General features: G+C 37.1%; 1 protein-coding gene across 1 annotated transcript in view; it reads right to left on the bottom strand.

The window, feature by feature from the left end:
• LOC122802036 (collagenase 3-like) overlaps nucleotides 1-18,404 on the bottom strand; it is a 108,312-nt gene that overhangs the window by 59,575 nt on the left and 30,333 nt on the right. Inside the window, exon 2 of the mRNA XM_044071768.1 lies at nucleotides 17,367-17,596. Coding sequence (XP_043927703.1) covers nucleotides 17,367-17,596 — 230 coding nt within the window. The remainder of the gene's footprint in view (nucleotides 1-17,366; nucleotides 17,597-18,404) is intronic.

Here is an 18,404-nt window from a genome sequence, read left to right as displayed (position 1 = left end):
AAATCCCGAAAACCCAAATCCTGAAACTCAAAATCCTGAAAACACAAATAATGCTAATATGCCAATATAAAGACACTAATATCTACCGACTGACCCTGACCCTAACCCTAACCCTAAGGTCCGTCACTATCGCACACTCACCTGACCCGCGCCCTAACCCTAACTCACTTAAACCGCCCCTAACCCTAATTTTTGTCACTATTGCATACATGCCTAACCTGCGCCCTAACCCTAACTCACTTAAACCGCCCCTAACCCTAACATAAAACCAACCGCACACTTACCTGAACCCAACGCATGACCTAACACCACAGGGCTAACAATAGCAAAGCCACAATGACGTCAGTATGTCTATTTTGTGTTTTCAGGATTTTAAGTTTCAGGATTTTGGGTTTTTGGGATTTTGAGTTTTCAGGCTTTTGGTTTCAGGATTTTGATTTTCAAGCTTATAGTGTTTCAGGCTTCTGATAGGGAACCGAAGAGAGACATGATGGAGTGCTCTGAGTATGGATCCCAGACAGGTATGAATCTATCTTTCAGTAGCATCCTACATTCACCAATGAAGATGCCACAGTACCAGCAAAAAATGACTGACTTCAACAAATGGCTTAGTTTTAAGTGTCATAAAAAAGGATAAAATATCTGTCAGCCTGGGGAGACACAATTGATAAACCACAATGCTTTGTCAGAGATGGTTTGCACTTGTCACCACTTAGCTTCTAGATACTGGTAAAAACTTTATCTATCCCCATTGTGATTTGTTTAGGTCATCCCAAGTTGTTAAACCTGCCAACATAACATAAATGACTTACGACTACCTAAAGGTACTGATATTCTGTGGTAAGAGTTTAAATAAAAAAAATGCTCTCCCTGGAAGCACTCCTCACCCTGGAGAATGCAGACATGTGTGCAGTCACAAAAACATGGTTCAAACCATGGAAATCATCCTGGCTATCAAAGGCTACAATCTCTTTTATACATTTTGATCCCCTTCAGCTTAGGATAAAACGAAGGGAGGACGTGCATCAGTGTTCATAAAGGACAAGTACACTGCTGGACCTGTCCATGCCCAGTTAACCACAGGTATGACCCCACTATCATATCTTTGCTAACTACAGAGCATCTAATATGAGTCTAGAAAACCACAAATCCTAAGTAAACCTACTGGAATCCCTTAACATTCAGCCTAACACCTTACTTATGGATGACTTCAACTACCCTTCCATAAAGTGGGAGATTTATACTACCCATAATTCACTTGTTCAGAGTTTTTTGGACTTTGTCAAAGCAAACACCCTCGAACAATTAGTTAGCTTCCCAATCAGAAGTACAAATATCCTAGATCTAGTACTCACGAACATGGGGGTATGCTACTCCCTTCCATGCATTAACTCTTCCCTGGTAAGATCTGACCACAAAATGATTTATTTTAGTATTAAAACTAACCTTGCACTTCCATCAAACTCCAGACCTGTTAAGAACTTTGCTAAGGCCAATTACCTCAAAATAAGTGACAGGTTATTAAACTTGCAAAGACAAAAGAACTCATAAACTAAAACTGCTTAAAAACAATGCATTTTTGTAAAAACAATAAATGTATATATTAAAGTTTTGAGACAACTCTTCTTCAATGCTTTCAGCAATTATAAAATTCAATCCCTATTTAAACATCACAGGTGACAACATTTAACCAATCAGAATGCAGCCAGAATAATTCAATAAAACACTGGACACTGTCCGATGTTATGATTATCAATTTTGTAAATACATTAATAAAAATAATTAGGTTATACATCCAGCCACTAAGAAAGTTTTTTTGTTGTTGTTTTGTAACTTGCAAAACTGGGAATGTTTCATATTTAGCATGTGAGAATTGTTTCTTTTTTATGTAGGAAAGACTAACAGGATGATAAATGAACATATTGCAGAACATCATTCAGATATACATAAGAAAGTTGATAGTAATGCTTTAGCAAAGCATATACTAGAGATGCAAGAGTACTATAGATTCACTTTTAGAGTGATTAATATTGTAAATGGAAACATTTGAGGGGTGATATAGTATTAAATATTGAGTGTATTAAATATAAATGGATCGGCTATTTCCATGCAGATGCCCATCCAGGGCTAAACGAGACTGTTAGTATTAAACCTCTTTTAAAGAAGAGAACTTTCTAATTTCAGTTTGTTAGTTAATTTATTGATTGTTTTATTGAATTATTCTAGCTGCATTCTGATTGGTTGCCAAAGCAAACTATGAGGCAAAGATAGCCTCCCAGGTGAAAGATAACCATAAGGATGTCTTTAATTATGTCCAGAACCTCAAGGGAAACACTGAGCAATGTACCAAGTTAATCATGAAGGGAAACATTTACATCCAGCCTGAAACTATAGCAAACCTGCTGGCCAACAAGTTAATTTCAAACTTCTCCTCCCCATCATCTCCCACCACACCTAAGAAAATACCCACTGTCATCCCCCTACTTGCCATGATGAGTGAGGAGGTCCTCACTGCACTCGCTAAAGCCAAAAACACAGCTTCTATGGACCCCAACTATGTTCCAGGATGCTTCTTAAATAGCTTAAAAGAGAATCTATCAGGGTCACTAGAAAACCTCTTTAACCACAGCCCCTGGATGGGCTTTGTCCCAGAGGAATGGAGGAATGTAACAGTTGTCCCTCTGTACAAGGAATGCCCATCAACTGACCCAGGGAACTGCACACCCTTAAGCTTACCCAGTCTTATATGTAAAACCATGGAGAGCATTATCATGGACCTGATCAATAACAATATAGGAACTCTCCAAACACTAGCCCAGACCCAATTTGGCTTTGTTAAAGTGAGGTCTTGCCTTCTTAATTTGGTGGACTTCTTTAAGAAAGTCACCAGGGTCATGGATGAGTGTAAACCAATACACATGGCTTATCTAGACCTGGCCAAAGTGTTCGATACAATCCCCCACATGGGGGTCATGGATAAACTTTCTGTGTTAAACATAAACTTTACATAATCAGATGGATAGCAAACTGGCTCACTGACAGGAGACATGTTGTCCGGATAGGTAAATACACTTGTTAAGAAATCTATTACTAGCATTGTCCCACAGGACTCAGTGGTGGGATTCCTCCTGTTTGGTATATACTTCTCTGAAATGAAGGGCAATGCTGGTGGCCTCTGGCTCACCAATTTCACGTATGATTATAAGCTGGGAACAATCATTAAATCTCCTACTCAATGACAAGCAGGCCTAAAAATAACAAAAGACAAGTGCCAAAACGACGGTCTGAGACTAAGTGGTAAGAAATGTGCAATAGCCTTTGGTAAGTCAGATATCCCTGCAAATTATAATATTGATAGCTGACCCCCAATAGCAGACCCAGTGATGAAGGTCATAGGAACACAGATAGATAGTAACCTAAACTTTGACCAGCAGGTAGCTATGGTAGTGAGGAAATCCTTTTATGTGGCTCATTTTGTAAGTAAAGGCATGGCATTGAGATTAAAGGAAGCCATAGTACCATTATACTTGGCTCTCAACAGGCCCATAATTGAGTACAATGCTCCTTTCTGCATGCACCTAACCAGGGACTTACACCAATTGGAGCAGCCCCAGAGGTTTGTCACTAAAAAAATACAAAGCATAAGACACATGTCTTATGCAGACTGACTAAAGGTGCTATCCCTTTACTCTGTCTCATATCGTTTATTGACAGGTGACTTATGCCTGACCTACAAGGCATTGTTTGATCCAGCCCTGATGAAAATGTTGCATATTATATGAGGGTTACTTGTTCCATTGACCTGGACCTTATCTGTGACTTTAACAGAACTTGCTGGCAAGACAGATTCATATCCCAAAGGATACCTTGTCTGTGTAATAAACTTCCCATCTTCGTAAAACAAAACCCATCTCTCACTCCCTTCAAAAAGAATATGGTCAAATAAATTCACTCTTGGGATACTGCCCATGTCCATTATGGACAAAGCCAGTTTGTGAAATGGCTCAGAGCTCCAAGAACCCAAAGACTCACTACCCTGATACTACACCATCCCATATCAGGGGAATTAAGCTATAATACTGTCATATCCTGGGCATTTTTGACTAGGCTTGTAAAGGCTCTTGTGCCATTAGCCTAGCAGTCACCTATGAAACTATCAACCTATGGACATAATTTCTTTTATAATTTATTTAGGTTCATAGTTTCATAGGTACTTGTCAGGCTATTGATTCACAAGGATCTTTAGAAGCCTAGGCCTGCATTTAGGGTTGCCACCTTTTCAAATGGCCAAAGTGGGAAATTTTTGGTACAAACATCAGATTTTACAGGGCGACACATACCCGTGAGCAGTACAAAGGATAAAACTTAACTTTTTTGCCTAAAATAAAAGCTTATTCTTGTAGCATTTTAGTTGCTTATTCTATTTCTTATAACATTAGGTATTTTTAGATACAGAGTAACTGTTTTATGCAACTATTACATAAAATATAGGAAAGAATTTTGTCCTAAAATCTCAGGACATTTGCTATTTTTTTTAATTTTTTGTCAGGACACAACTGCCCAAAGAGGGACTGTCCCTCGCAAAGTGGGACAGGTGGTAACCCTACCTGCATTCCAATGAAGATTTTAGCCCTTATAATTTAAGTATGAAAACCCAGAGCTGGAGAGAACATTTGCATGTTACCCCATCCATAATGGACAAGGATGCTAAACCAGGGGAGAATTTGTGGAATGCAATTCATTCATCTTAATTACATTTGAATAGAGTAAGGGAAGTAATTTGCTTTATCTAGAGAGGAAGGCAATTCCAAAAAATGTGGTATTCACTGTGAGACATATATATCCTTCCAACATGTTCTGTTTATGCTGCAATATAAATTAAGATCTCCTAAGTGAGTGTTTATGCCACCATGGACTTGTAAACATGCAGTAGATCTGAGAAGGATAGGGTTCGCTAAGGCTCTGTACGTGAGGCAGAGATCACCTCTTAGTAGTCTGTATAAGACCATAAATATGAACAAAGCTCATGATCAGCATAGTTTTCATGATTCAAACCCTTGATTTATTTGGTGAGAAAGTATTGTAGCCATTCAAGTTGTGTTAAATGTTTGGACAGGTACATATCAAAAGGGGCATTATACTCAATGACTGGCCTAAAAAGTGCCAAATACAGTAGAATGAGCAGAATGATCACATCCCTGGACCTAGACACCATATCCTTGTTAATGTACTGTGTAATGAAAAAGGACTTGAGGATATTTTCTTACAATATTGAGTACATGGTGACTGAAGGACAATTTGTTGTCCACATAGGTGTCCATGTCTCGAACTACCGGATCGATTTTCAGGGGGGTGCATTGCCAATATAATAGTTACAGGGGATTTGTTTGGGAAAGGCCCTATTTGAGGATCTTGGTGTCTTCTGGAGAGTTTATGATGGCACTAAGTTTACAGTCATCTGCAAACTTGGTCATCCATAAACCCATAACATTATATTTAACCATAGAGAAGTAAATGTCAAAGAGGAATGGCCCAAGCAATGAACCCTGGGCTACATGACTAGTGACAAGTCTGTTGTAGGAGGTAAAGTCTCCTACACCAATTTCCTGGGTTTTATTTGTGAGGCAATTTGATATTCAATGAGTTACATGGGGGTTAACATTTATCTGGGAGAGTTTGTCAACAATATCTGAGAGTAGGATGGGGCTGAACACCTTTATAACGTCTGCATATGTGGCATGCCATGATTTTCCTCTCTCCATTCCTTCAGTAACCTTTTTGAAGAAGTCATCATAGGATCATGGTATCATAGATTAGTACTAGGCTAACTGCCTTATGGGCCATTTTAAGCCTAGCCAATTACCCCATGTAAGAATGAAATCTTGCTTCTTGTGTCTGTAAGGTAAACACCTTTACTATTATACCAACCTCCCCCCCCCAAAGGTGTGGATGCTGCTAGATTCAAACCATCAACACCATCACCCATTCTAATGTCCCTAGCCCACTGAGGAACACATGCCGTCATCCAGGTTAAACAGGTAGGATTTGCCCTTGACAAATCTAAATTGGCTTAGGTCAAGAGTCTGTAGGTTATTTATATATTTAATTATTATTTCTATAATAATCCTCTCCATAGCCTTATAGATGAGGCTGGTTATACATATTGCTGTAGAATTACCTAAATCTGTTGATGTTGCAACTTTGTGCAAGGAAATGATTGATGCTGTCCTCCAATCATCTGGCACAAAGCCTGTTTGGAGGCTGATATTGAATAGTCTGTTGGGGCAGTTGCAGGTCCTATTTTAGACTGGCCAGTAGGCAGCCTGGTATGCTAGCTGACCCCTTAGAAACAGTGTCCTTGGCCTTGAAAACTGCTTTGAGAATTTGTTCTTGGGAAATATGTGGTGGGGTGTAGATGCAGATACATTATCTGGGAATGTGGTTGGGGAGAGAGAGGAGTGAAATTAGAGCTAAATTTATCTACTAGCAGATATGCTATATTGTCAGGGTCTGAGTATGTGACATCTTTTACTGTTATCTCTTTGCACTGTTGGGCATTTTTTTTGAAGTTTCTCATACAGTTAAAGAATGCTTCATTGTTGCCTTTTTTGCTTGAGTAGCTATTTTTACCTCATATCTTGTTTTGGTTAATTTAATCATGGACTGAAGTTGTTTGTTAAGTTTAGCAAGAACATTTTTGACATCTTGAGAGTTAAATGTATTACTGCATGTAATGAATTTTTTTTCTTTCCTTTTATTGTAGAACCTGTTTATATTTTTGTTCCACCATATTGGTTTATTTTTTAAATTTAGCATTATATTTACTTTGAAGAGGGAAAAATACATTTATGCAGCTGCTCATATGTGCAAGGGATAGGGACGTAAAAGATTCAGCACATGTAGTACAGTCATCAGATTGGAAGGGGATGTTGAATTTCATCAGGTCATCATTCAAGTTTAGATTACCTTTGTCATAGTCTCTGACTACTGAGGTATTTGAAGATGCTTTTAGCTTCAATCTTATGGTGAATGTAACTGATTTATGTTCTGATATGACTACTTAGGACATTACAACTGGTGGGAGCAGACCTGTTGAGGACCAAGTCCAGGATTTTGTCTCTCCTAGATGGGGTGCAGACTAACTTGTCCAAAGTGTTTGTATTTCTTAAGTCCATAAATCTCTGGGCATACTTGTTAGGGGATATATAATTCTCCCAGTTGATGGAGGGATGAATGAAGTCCCTGAGGAGAATAGTATTTGGCCTAATGCATAGAGGCTAATACTAGTCAGGTAGGAAGTATGGGCCAGACAAGGCATATAGTTGGGTCCTATAGTTAGTTATGATGCATCAGTGTTTTTATTAATGGTAAGCTGGACATGCAAGAGATCCGGGTCATTATTCTGCCTCATGAGCATGGAGGTGAGATTTTGTTTTACAAATATAAAGACACCTTCACCTTTAGTGCCTTTTCCTAATGTATTGGCCTGAACATGTGGTAGGTGTTGAAACCCTACATTGATGGGGTGTTCTCAATTGTTTTGAACCACATCTCCATGATGATGTCTATATAAATGCATTCTAGGGTAAGCAGTGCCTATAGGGAGTGTAATTTTTAGTTAAGGCTCCTAGCATGGTGCAGCAATACATTTATATTATCTTAATACTGTTGTGTTAAGTTGGGAGCTTTTCAAACCTGACATTGCCTAAAGAGGCATTATATACGTAGACAAGGTTTTAGCCAATAAATGAAAGCATCGGGAAGACAGGTGCAGGCCATTCCGGGCAAAAAACTTATGACTGTCTACCATCTCCTCCCAGGGTGATATATATTGGAACTCCCCTTGAATGACGCTAGAAGATAAGCCAGTTGTTGAAGTCAATAATCTTTTGTTTGTATTGCAGCATCATTCTTGGTGATGGTAAAATGCTGTTCAAGGCTAGGTTTATTCCAAGAGCTCCATTATGTCTTGCTTCATGTAGTCAACGGGGTATGTCTCAAGTCGTTTACTCTCATGTGTACTATGACTGTGCCATATGTGTATTTGTGGTGCACAGATCTTTGTGCATGTGTTATATGACAAATTGTGGTACCCAATAGGCCACTAACAGCGATATTTTGCTTATTTATTCTGGTCGGTGGCGCATCAGTGTGTCTTAACATGGAGTCACCTATGAGTAGAATGCTGGAATATCTGCAGGTTTGCCTCATGGGCTTTTGAGTTGAGACACAGCATATGTTGGTCTACTTGATTTGTCTGTTCTGTGTGTGATATATTGCAGAATGGTTTTGTGTATTACTGACAACCTGTTTGCTGTTTCTAGTAGCTGTATAAGAGTGCTCTCTCTCCCATAACTTTCTAAAACTGCATCATCTCACACATGGTGTCAGTTTGTTTACGTAGTAGTATGTGGTAGTCAGTAAACATGAGACAATTGCTACTTTGTTTCAGATTGCTAATTCCAACCAGGCTGGCTATAGAGGTAGTTGGAAAGTACAAATCCAACACAGTTGCACACTGCTAAGAATCAATGATGCTTTGTTCCTTCTCTTGCTAGAATTAAAAAGCAGTTCTAGTTAGAAGCTACTTACTGAGAAGTAATATTAATCTAACTGGTGGTGGGTTTAATACACTTTAAAAAGTCTTCTCTTGGTAGATACCCTGTATAGAACCCACAACAGAAAGCCAAACTATACAAAGGCCCTGAGGAGGTTCTCAGAGAAACTGCAACAGACCACTCAGTGAAGTATGTCCTGCACATACTGCCCAGTCCGAGACCAGCAGGAATCAGTGCACCTTTGCCTCTTCAGTCCTGGGGTATAGTCAGTGTATTCCATTTTGTAGTCAAAGATGCTTACTGCTGCCCTCAACCTATCTGGAATTTAAAAAAAGTGGTCATTCTACTCAAGCTGTTGCCCCCCTCCAACTTAATGTATGTAACATTTTCAGCTGCTCAGTCAAAACTATTAGAGGTATTGTTTTTAGATTTGCAGTCCACTCTGTAAGCAAGCTATGTACATATTGTTAGAGGCATTAATTTAGATGGTTATAGACATATGGCTTGATAAAGGCCCAATGCTTCTAACATGCTCAGAAAAAACTATACTCTTTAGACTACAAAGTGTAAGGCTGGTTACACCCTTGCTTCAGCTGCTAGGAGCAAAACAGATGCACCAGTCTAAAACTAGTCTCTGAAAAGCAGTGCCTCGTCTCTCCAGTGATTAGTGTAGACTAGTCTATATGTTACAGACTTTAAAAGTAAGATGGCAAAAAAATATACAAACCTGAATATTACAGTGAACAATAAATGAATGGAATTATATGAAACAGAGGCTAACTCAAGCTTTAAGAGATGAAAGGGTGGGCCTTACCAGTTTCATCTTTCAGTGCCCAGTAGAATGAATAGATGAGACTGGGAGGATCTTTCAAAGCTAGAAGGGAGGCCAGCTCAAAAAACATGAAGTTTAAGAGCACAACAGGGACAGGGCAGGTGGGTGTATGAGAAAAATCACCAGCAAAAAGAAAAATACTGATTACATGTGATCATGTGATGCAGGGTTATTGAAACCTAGCTAAAGACAAGACCAAGCTATACTCTGTGTAATAAGCATCACTCTAGGGCACAAAATACCCAAATGAAAAGCAAGTGAAATCTGAAGCCAAAGTACAACATTTTACCCAATATCTGCCATAATCTGTATATCTCTCACTTAGAACAAACCATGATTTAAATCCAAGAATCCCAAAATAAATCAGACCGAAGAGTTTCATCGGAACAGAAAATAAAATGCATAAATAGTAACAGGCAATGCAGAAAACACTTCTAAATGGCTATTATAATCTTGAAGAAGTGGTTTGTGGGACAGGACAACTCAATGTGTGACCACTAGGTGAGCAGTTCTTTTGTTTTGATTTTTTTTATTTCTTCATCTGTACACATTTAAAATGTAATAATCCTAATTGTAATACCTATCAAATTTATTTCCTAATTTGACTTTGGTTACCAGGAAAGTCTGTCTGGATAAATACCCCTTTCAGTTGAGGCGAAGGGAAAAAAACTTCATATTAGATATATTTGTACAGGTGGTTAGCATGAGACTGCAGTATAACATGTATTTTATAACTGACACAAAACTCACAATTTTTCTATTCAGTAGAGTTATGGGATCATTTTAGCCTCATCCTCTCTCTCTCTCTCTCTTATAGGAATTGTGAAGGCTGCCAGCCTAGCTAGATATAATTTTGTTGATAATTTTGTCATTTGTAAATATTAATATAAGCCACAGGCTTGTTCTCTTAAATGTAAGAAAATTGTGTTAAATGTTGAACGTCAAAAATGTAACAACAGTGCACTCTGCTGGAAGAAAGCTGATAAGTCAAGCATTGTATGACTGATCTCAAACTCAGAGCCGTGATGCCTGGACCAACACATTCTTTATTTTGCTTTGAGACTAGAGTTAATTGTTAGATTTTACATATATAATGTTGTGGTTTCCTGACCAGGTGCAAGATCAAAGCTATGTTAAACTCTGAGTTTCTGTTAGCCTGGGAATCAGAGAAGAATGATGTAATCTAAAATGAGTCAGCAGTGATGTATTATCAATTTAAAAGACTGTCTGAGAGAGAGGGAGAGAGAGAGAGAGAGAGAGAGAGAGAGAGAGAGAGAGAGAGAGAGAGAGAGAGAGAGAGAGAGAGAGAGAGAGAGAGAGAGAATTTTTGGATTTTGTCTAAAGATGACAACAACTCACCAGTACTCTGCTTTTGCTCTATATGTAAGTTTATTTAGAACAGTGATTGCTCTTAGGAAAAGTTAGAAAATAGTAAGTTTAGTCTAGCCTTTTTATATATTTATGTCAGAACTATTCTACAGTATTATTTTAAGCATTTTCCTGTGATGTCTGAACTCTTGAATAGCACTGTGTAGTAAGAAGTATTGTCTTGTATTTTTATTATTTATTATTAAATATTTTCAAACCATTCAACTGTGGCTGTTTTGTGCAGAGATAATTTAAGCTCTAGAGTACATTGCATGTATATAATGATATTGTACAAAGCCACTCCAATAGTTTTGCTCCTCAGTCACACTTACTATTTGGATATCAGTAATATTACATAGTGAAATTGGTCACACTTTGGGAAGGGCCTTAGAGTAGCTGATAAGTAAGGGTCCTGGTGGCAGTGATTTTTACCTTATGGTCTGGGGAGAAGGGCCATAGCTGGAGAACCTGTGCCAGACTTCCCCAGGAGGGTTTGTGTGTTTGTATATAATTAATTTCTCAAAGTGTGTGTGTGTGTGTGTGTGTGTGTGTGTGTGTGTGTGTGTGTGTGTGTGTGTGTGTGTGTGTGTGTGTGTGTGTGTGTGTGTGTGTGTGTGTGTGTCAGCTACTTGGGCAGGGACATGAAGCACTGGTTGGACAGAGAGAGTGCTATGAGGACTTGGCTTGGGACCCTGGCTAAGGACCCCACTCTATAGCTGTGCCAGTGGGGAGTCTTACTGGGGATCTGGAGAGAAAGGGAGAAACCAGCCCCAGACTAACTGTGATCTCTATGTCCCCTTAAGGGAAATTGTACTTTACTGTGTGTGTACTTGTTATCCTTCCCAATGTGGATGCCCCTCATGGGTGTTAGTGGTGAGGATTGAGGCTCCTTGATTACTGGGCCACTGCACGGGTGTCACAGGAATTTTAACTTACAGGTTTTGTCACTTTCAAGAAAAGGGTCTAGAATTAATTAGGCACCTGCTTTTTGGTAATCTATGAGTTTCATTAGTTAACTGAATGCCATTAAGCTTTGACATATATGTATATAATGTATATAAATGTATTTGCCTAGTATTCCTATCTTGTATTTTTTTTTCATATGTCACTATGACTAATGATCTGATGTGATATTTTTATGTATCAGCTCATGCTGTGTTTCGTACTCGCTGCATGGTTTGTTTTTACATGTTTATGGCTGCTCCTTTTTCCAACAAAAAGTTATAAATAATAAACTTTAAATAGTTAAAACAGCACTGGTGTCATCTTGCAGACAGCAATTAAAGATCAAAGTTAGAGCCAGATACCGTCTGGTGAATGAAAAGTTGTTACACTTAAAGTATCTTCTGGAAATCAAACCATAATATATATGTGTGTGTATACGGGTCTGCCTTGTTTAACTGAAAACACAAATCTAGTAAATAAAAATAAGTGGTCAGTGTGCCCAAACTCACACTGGTAAACTCAAAAGACAGGCACAGCAGATCAGCAAGAGATGTTTATTTTCACTCCACGAACAAACCTCAGTACAGAAACAAAAACAATAATGCTGCTACAGTTCTCAGCGCGTTTTTGTCGACATGCACTTCATCAGAAAAGCTAAACAGTGTTCAGTGTGCTAAATATAATACATAAAAATGTACCTGTGTGCAAAATGTTTGAAAAACATATAAAACATGTAAAACATTTTTTTATGTATTAATTAAAATGGTTTTTAGAGCATACAATATTTATATACATTTTACTATGTATTCCTGCCTGTAAAGTTTTTGTTGCACCACTAGATGGTAATATTGTTTCTTTGATTTTGTTAAGAAATCTGTAATTTCAGTAACAAGGATGTTAACATTTTAATTAATTAGGAGACACCATTGGTAGATTCAAATAACATCTGACTTATAAATTTATTGTTTTTGTTTCTGTACTGTGAGGTTTGTTCGTGGAGTGAAAATAAACATATCTTGCTGATCTGCTGTGCCTGTCTTTTGAGTTTTTCACTGAAAACACACTTCACTGAAACTCATTTCATTGAAAACTCATTTCACTGAAAATCAGTTGCCTGAGCACAATTCACTAAACGCTCACTTCACTGAAAACTCATTTGACTGAAACTCATTTTGTTGAAAGGTATATGCCCTATTCCCCACTGTAGTGTGATCCTGTAGTTAGTATATATATAATAAGAGGGGTGTGGGGAGCACGGCCTCCCACACTGGGGGGCTGTGGGGAGCATAGCCACCCACCTATTTTAAACGTTGGAAACCATAGACATGGATACTTTACAAGCTGAATGAATGACTTTTTCCAGAAAATAATATATACCCAAACTATGTGGGTGGCTATGCCCCCCACACCCCCCAATATGGGGGGCAGTGTCCCCAACACCACCCCTTATTATATATACTGACTCCAGGATTGCACAACAGTGGGGAACAGGGCATATACCTTTCAACAAAATGAGTTTCAGTCAAATAAGTTTTCAGTGAAGTGAGCTTTCAGTGAATTGTGCTCAGGCAACTGATTTTCAGTGAAATGAGATTTCAACTAAATGAGTTTCAGTGAAGTGTGTTTTCAGTGAAATGAAGTAGACCTGTGTATACATATATATAGGTATTCACCTTGTTAAAATAGCGTATATAGTATTTATAGCACATTAAAGTCATACACATCTGCAGGACATTCAATATTATAGTGTTTGTAGATAGTTACATTGTAGTTTTTGCACACAGACATTAGATGAAGCTTAAGCTTATTTTATCTAGACAGTTACTCACTTGGGATCTGCAAACAGAAGACAAAGTATACGAATCTTACTAGATTTGTTTGATTTGGCTGTAGAAGGAGAGGGCTTAGTACTGGGGATACTACAAGGTAACACCGTTTTGCTGACAGATATTATTTACTTTACTGAACATAGAGTCCATGATTTACTACTTCAAAGAAATGCCTCACATAAACAGTGATATTGGTTTGAAACTTGTTACTTTGTAGCAGCTGACAAAAGATAACTTGAATGAATGAAGTTATATATGTAATGACATAAGTATAATAATATTGTTTAGAAGTCAGGTTGATTTTATCAAATATGTTCTTCATTTCTAAACAGTGGAAATTAGATTTAACAATTAAGCTGTTTGCATAAATTGTTGCTGGGTGTTGCCATCTGTAAACAACATAACTGAATGTTTTTGCATTCAGTGTAGAGAATTGGTCTACACTTTATAATAACACATAATTAAGACAGCATATAGAGACATCTTTTATTTACAGAAATGGGTACATATATGCACAGGTAATATAGATATATGTTTATAGTTGCATTTGAGACTTTGGGTAGGTGCAACGCAAATACAGTAAATTAATTCCAAGTGGTATATTGGTTAATATCATTGTATGCTATTAGTTTTAGGATGATATATAATTACCTATTAGCTTGTTTATTTGTAGCTGTGCTAGTTTTTAGTATATATTTTGAGACAGACCATTAGACTGCTAGTCCCGTTCTTTACCCTTTGTCGTAGGAACAGATAACACTTATTGCCCTCTGTTAATTGCTGTTTAATTTGGTTCTTTGATATTTTATAATTGTGTTGCTTTCTAAGATACCAATGCAAAAAATACTAAAGCTGATGTCAAAGTTCTCCAAGGTGATTTATAAAAATGCATGCCTGAAGCAGTAGCAGAGATGTCAATTTTGATGTCAGCAAATATTTCTATTGAGAGAATTAGCAAAAAATGAAATAAATTCTAATTACAAGATAAATTATCATATCACAAAAATGATGTCACCATTAATGATCTAAGAAAATTTAAATTTCAGTCAGTGTATATATATATATATATATATATATATATATATATATATATATATATAAAAGTCAGAAGAACATGTTCTATAGCTTGTCTAATTGTAAAAGGCATGACTAATCATTTCAGGGGGAGCTCCTTGCCATTTTATTCTTTAGGAGTATAACACATTATTGAAAACAATATTGAATTTTGTAGCTTATGAATAAATCCTTAAAAATAATACTGATTCCCACACCTCTCAGCTGTACAGATTTTCACAAAAACATCCATATTTTTGCATCATATTTTTTGTCTGTTCCTCATTAAAATTTTTTTTTGACAAATCACAGGGATAATCTGAGGATTAAAGTCATTAAATAAATTATATGCATTTGAATTTCTGACTTCATATCCCTCAAAAATGCACGCTAACACAAATCCTGTTGGTCTAGCAACTTTCTAAGTTTATAAGAGCATTATTTAAAATGTGTCCCTATTTTTGGGCCTTTGTCCCCCCATTATGTCAGGCTTTGCCCAGATTTCTTGTGCTGAGAGGTTGAGAGGTATGCCGGTGATTCCTTATTTAGAAAAATCAATGTTTTTTTCATTATACTACTGGGGAAGGGGATTCAGGAATGTCATTATATTCTGTTCCCTATAGGTAAATCATATGACATCACTGCTTAGCTTTTAAGGCATGTCTGACCTAATACTGTCTGAAAGAATATGTTTGGAATATACAACTGGGGAGCTAACATCATACTGGGTGATATAATATTAAATGCAAACATCAATAATGCTAAAATATATACAAGCAGCAAAGAGGAAATTATCCATCCCCACAGTGCTTTTTCAGGCTTTTTCAAATTCCCTAACAAAAAGAAATGAAAAAATATCAGAAATAGAATGAGTGCTAAACAATACAGCAGGTAATTTAAATGCTTTTCTCTGCTTCATAGATATTGATCTCTATTAAGATAAGATTTCAGACTAACATTTTTCTAATGTTAAGCACGACAAAAGTACAAACAATATTTTTATGTAGGCATCATTAGTAACATCAGTTAATTGGTAGACAGTAGCTGAAGGGATTAAATATGTTGAAAAGCAACTGAAAGCCATATTATGTAAGCAAAAAGGGAGTGAGGGTAGTCAATATAAACGCAATTAAAAAATAGAAAAAGACACTACTGGTGTAACACACATTGAATGGATTGTTAGTGGATTAACTGAAACCCTGACTAATCACAGATGTCTTCAGAAAAAGCCAATTTTTTGAAAAAGAAATGTCATTTACTGAAGAAAAAAATGAATAATAAAATTATTTTTAATAGATGGATGAGCTCAAAAACTCCGCTTACAATTTTATTGCAGCCAGTTATGTATTATAACTTTGGGGTAAGGTAAACTCCAAGCAAGGCAGCAGCTATATATTTTGATCAGCTATGCCTCTCTCAGGAATTATGTGATCAAATGCTGTGTAATAAACTGAATGACCCCTTGCATGTTCCATCTATTTACATTTACCAATTAATTTCAATGAAAAGCACACCAGTGCTATATATTATGTCTCACAATAAATGGTCTAGAGCATGAAAAGGTCAGATTAAAAGATTAAATATGTAAGCAGTTACAAGGTGGAAATTACCATGTTTTCTGTTATTTATGATGAATGAATGAATTTTACCACTGATGATAAAACTCACCACAATGCTCTACAGTGACAAGAACTTTTTTGATGAGTGAATGAATGAATGAATAATACCACTGATGATAAAACTCACCACAATGCTCTACAGTGACATGAACTGAATAATTTACATTCTTATAAATTTTGGTATTCTTTGTATTTTATTTTACATTTTGTAACATTTTTGTCCTGTGGTCAGGAAACCCCCCCAAGAACAGGTTTTACCAGTGTCAAACTTATGACAAATTCTAACAGCCTTAAAATCAGCCTCAGATATTATTTTTTATGTTATGTTATTTTTTATTTTTATTTATTTATTTATTTTTTACTTTTTATTTTTTACTTTTTCTTTTTTGGCCCTACTCTTGATGTCTGCCATCGCCATATCCCAGAGTCCTCAGTTATCTGCTGTTCTTGCATGTTAGGTACCTGTGCAGCTTAAGGAAAAGCTTAGTGTACCTGAAAAGCAGAAAGATGGAGAGGATATCAGGGCATCTTTTAGAGTGACTTCCTGACAGTTGTGAATGGCCTTTTGTTAAGGCCTTCCCTCTGTCTTACTCAGTATGTAATGCAGCTGCCTCCAGACTGCTGTCCTGTATCTCAACCAAGAACTGTTAGCCCTTAGATGGAAAACCTACTCTCTCCCCCTGAAGAAAGTAAGCTAGCAAACATGCTGCTCAATCCTTATTCACTCAATGAAGCCCTCAGAGACTTGGTTCACTAAATGGCACCAAGTTGTCTGGGCTGCAATCAGGGCTCCATCTCTATGCAACATGGAGCCAGCAGCCTCACAGATTCTGGTTGGTGGAGTGTGCTGACAACAGCAGAAGGCCTTTAACTAAACTGTTTGAGAAAACTACCTTTCAAACAAACATTCCATTGTCTGTATTAGCATCTATGAATGAATAGTAAATACTTTGCAAAAGCTTCACATTTGCAGTTTATTTAATTTGTCTTCTAGTTTAACTATATACATAAAATTAAAGCTGTGAATATCTGAGTACTTCCATATTGAGTTCTGACCAATATGGCTGTGCAGATTATTGAATAAATATTTTTCATTGCTTCAAATCACAGATGTAATAAAATACATGGCTATCAAAAAAGTGATGTTGCCTGATGATAGTACCTGTATGTAACTGTTGACTTTGACCACTTAGGACTATTGGGGAATGTGGAATATTGTCCTTTGTCTGGCATACCACATCTTGGTTTCTTCATAGCATTTACTGTTTCATTATCCAACTTTCCAGTGACATTCAGTTTCAAGAACATTTGCATTTCTTTGAGTTTATCTTCCATGACTTTGTCACTTCGGCCTTTGGTTGCATCCATACCATAATATTTTGTCAGAAAGTCCTGGTAAAAACAATAGCACAAGTCAGATTGTTTGATGCAAACTGGTGATATATTTAAAAAAACAGTACAAAACGTATCTTTCTGAATTTGCAAATATTGCTATAGCAGAAAACGCGCATTGTTTTTATTTACATTTCTTTCTCAAGGGAAACTTTATTCAGTGTGTCAATTGCACTAGAGTGTGGAGCCACAGTTTTCTAGGTCAAATCTTTTACTCTGACTTCAGCTTTTCTAAACGCTTTTTCAATAAAATGCAAAATGTACAGATAGTTAAATAACAGAAATGAAACATCCCACTTTCTTCATAGACATTGGGTGCAGTCACATAAATGATTTGTGCTTGTTTGGTGGTATCCAACATTCACACATTAGAAAGATTCAAAACAGAGAATCAAGCTCATGGCATCCAATTGATAGCAGTACACCATCTGAGTATACTGGAATCAAGCTCATGATAGCTAGTGGATAGCAGTACACCATCTGAGTATACTGGAATCAAGCTCATGATAGCTAGTGGATAGCAGTACACCATCTGAGTATACTGGAATCAAGCTCATGACATCCAATGGATAGCAGTACACTATCTGAGTATACTGGAATCAAGCTCATGACATCCAATGGATAGCAGTACACCATCTGAGTATACTGGAATCAAGCTCATGATAGCTAGTGGATAGCAGTACACCATCTGAGTATACTGGAATCAAGCTCATGATAGCTAGTGGATAGCAGTACACCATCTGAGTATACTGGAATCAAGCTCATGATAGCTAGTGGATAGCAGTACACCATCTGAGTATACTGGAAT

Source organism: Protopterus annectens, chromosome 5.part0 (genome assembly GCF_019279795.1).
Source record: "Protopterus annectens isolate FY-2018-M chromosome 5.part0, PAN1.0, whole genome shotgun sequence".
In the NCBI taxonomy this organism is placed as follows: domain Eukaryota; kingdom Metazoa; phylum Chordata; order Ceratodontiformes; family Protopteridae; genus Protopterus; species Protopterus annectens.
This window is presented reverse-complemented; position numbering and strand designations above follow the sequence as displayed.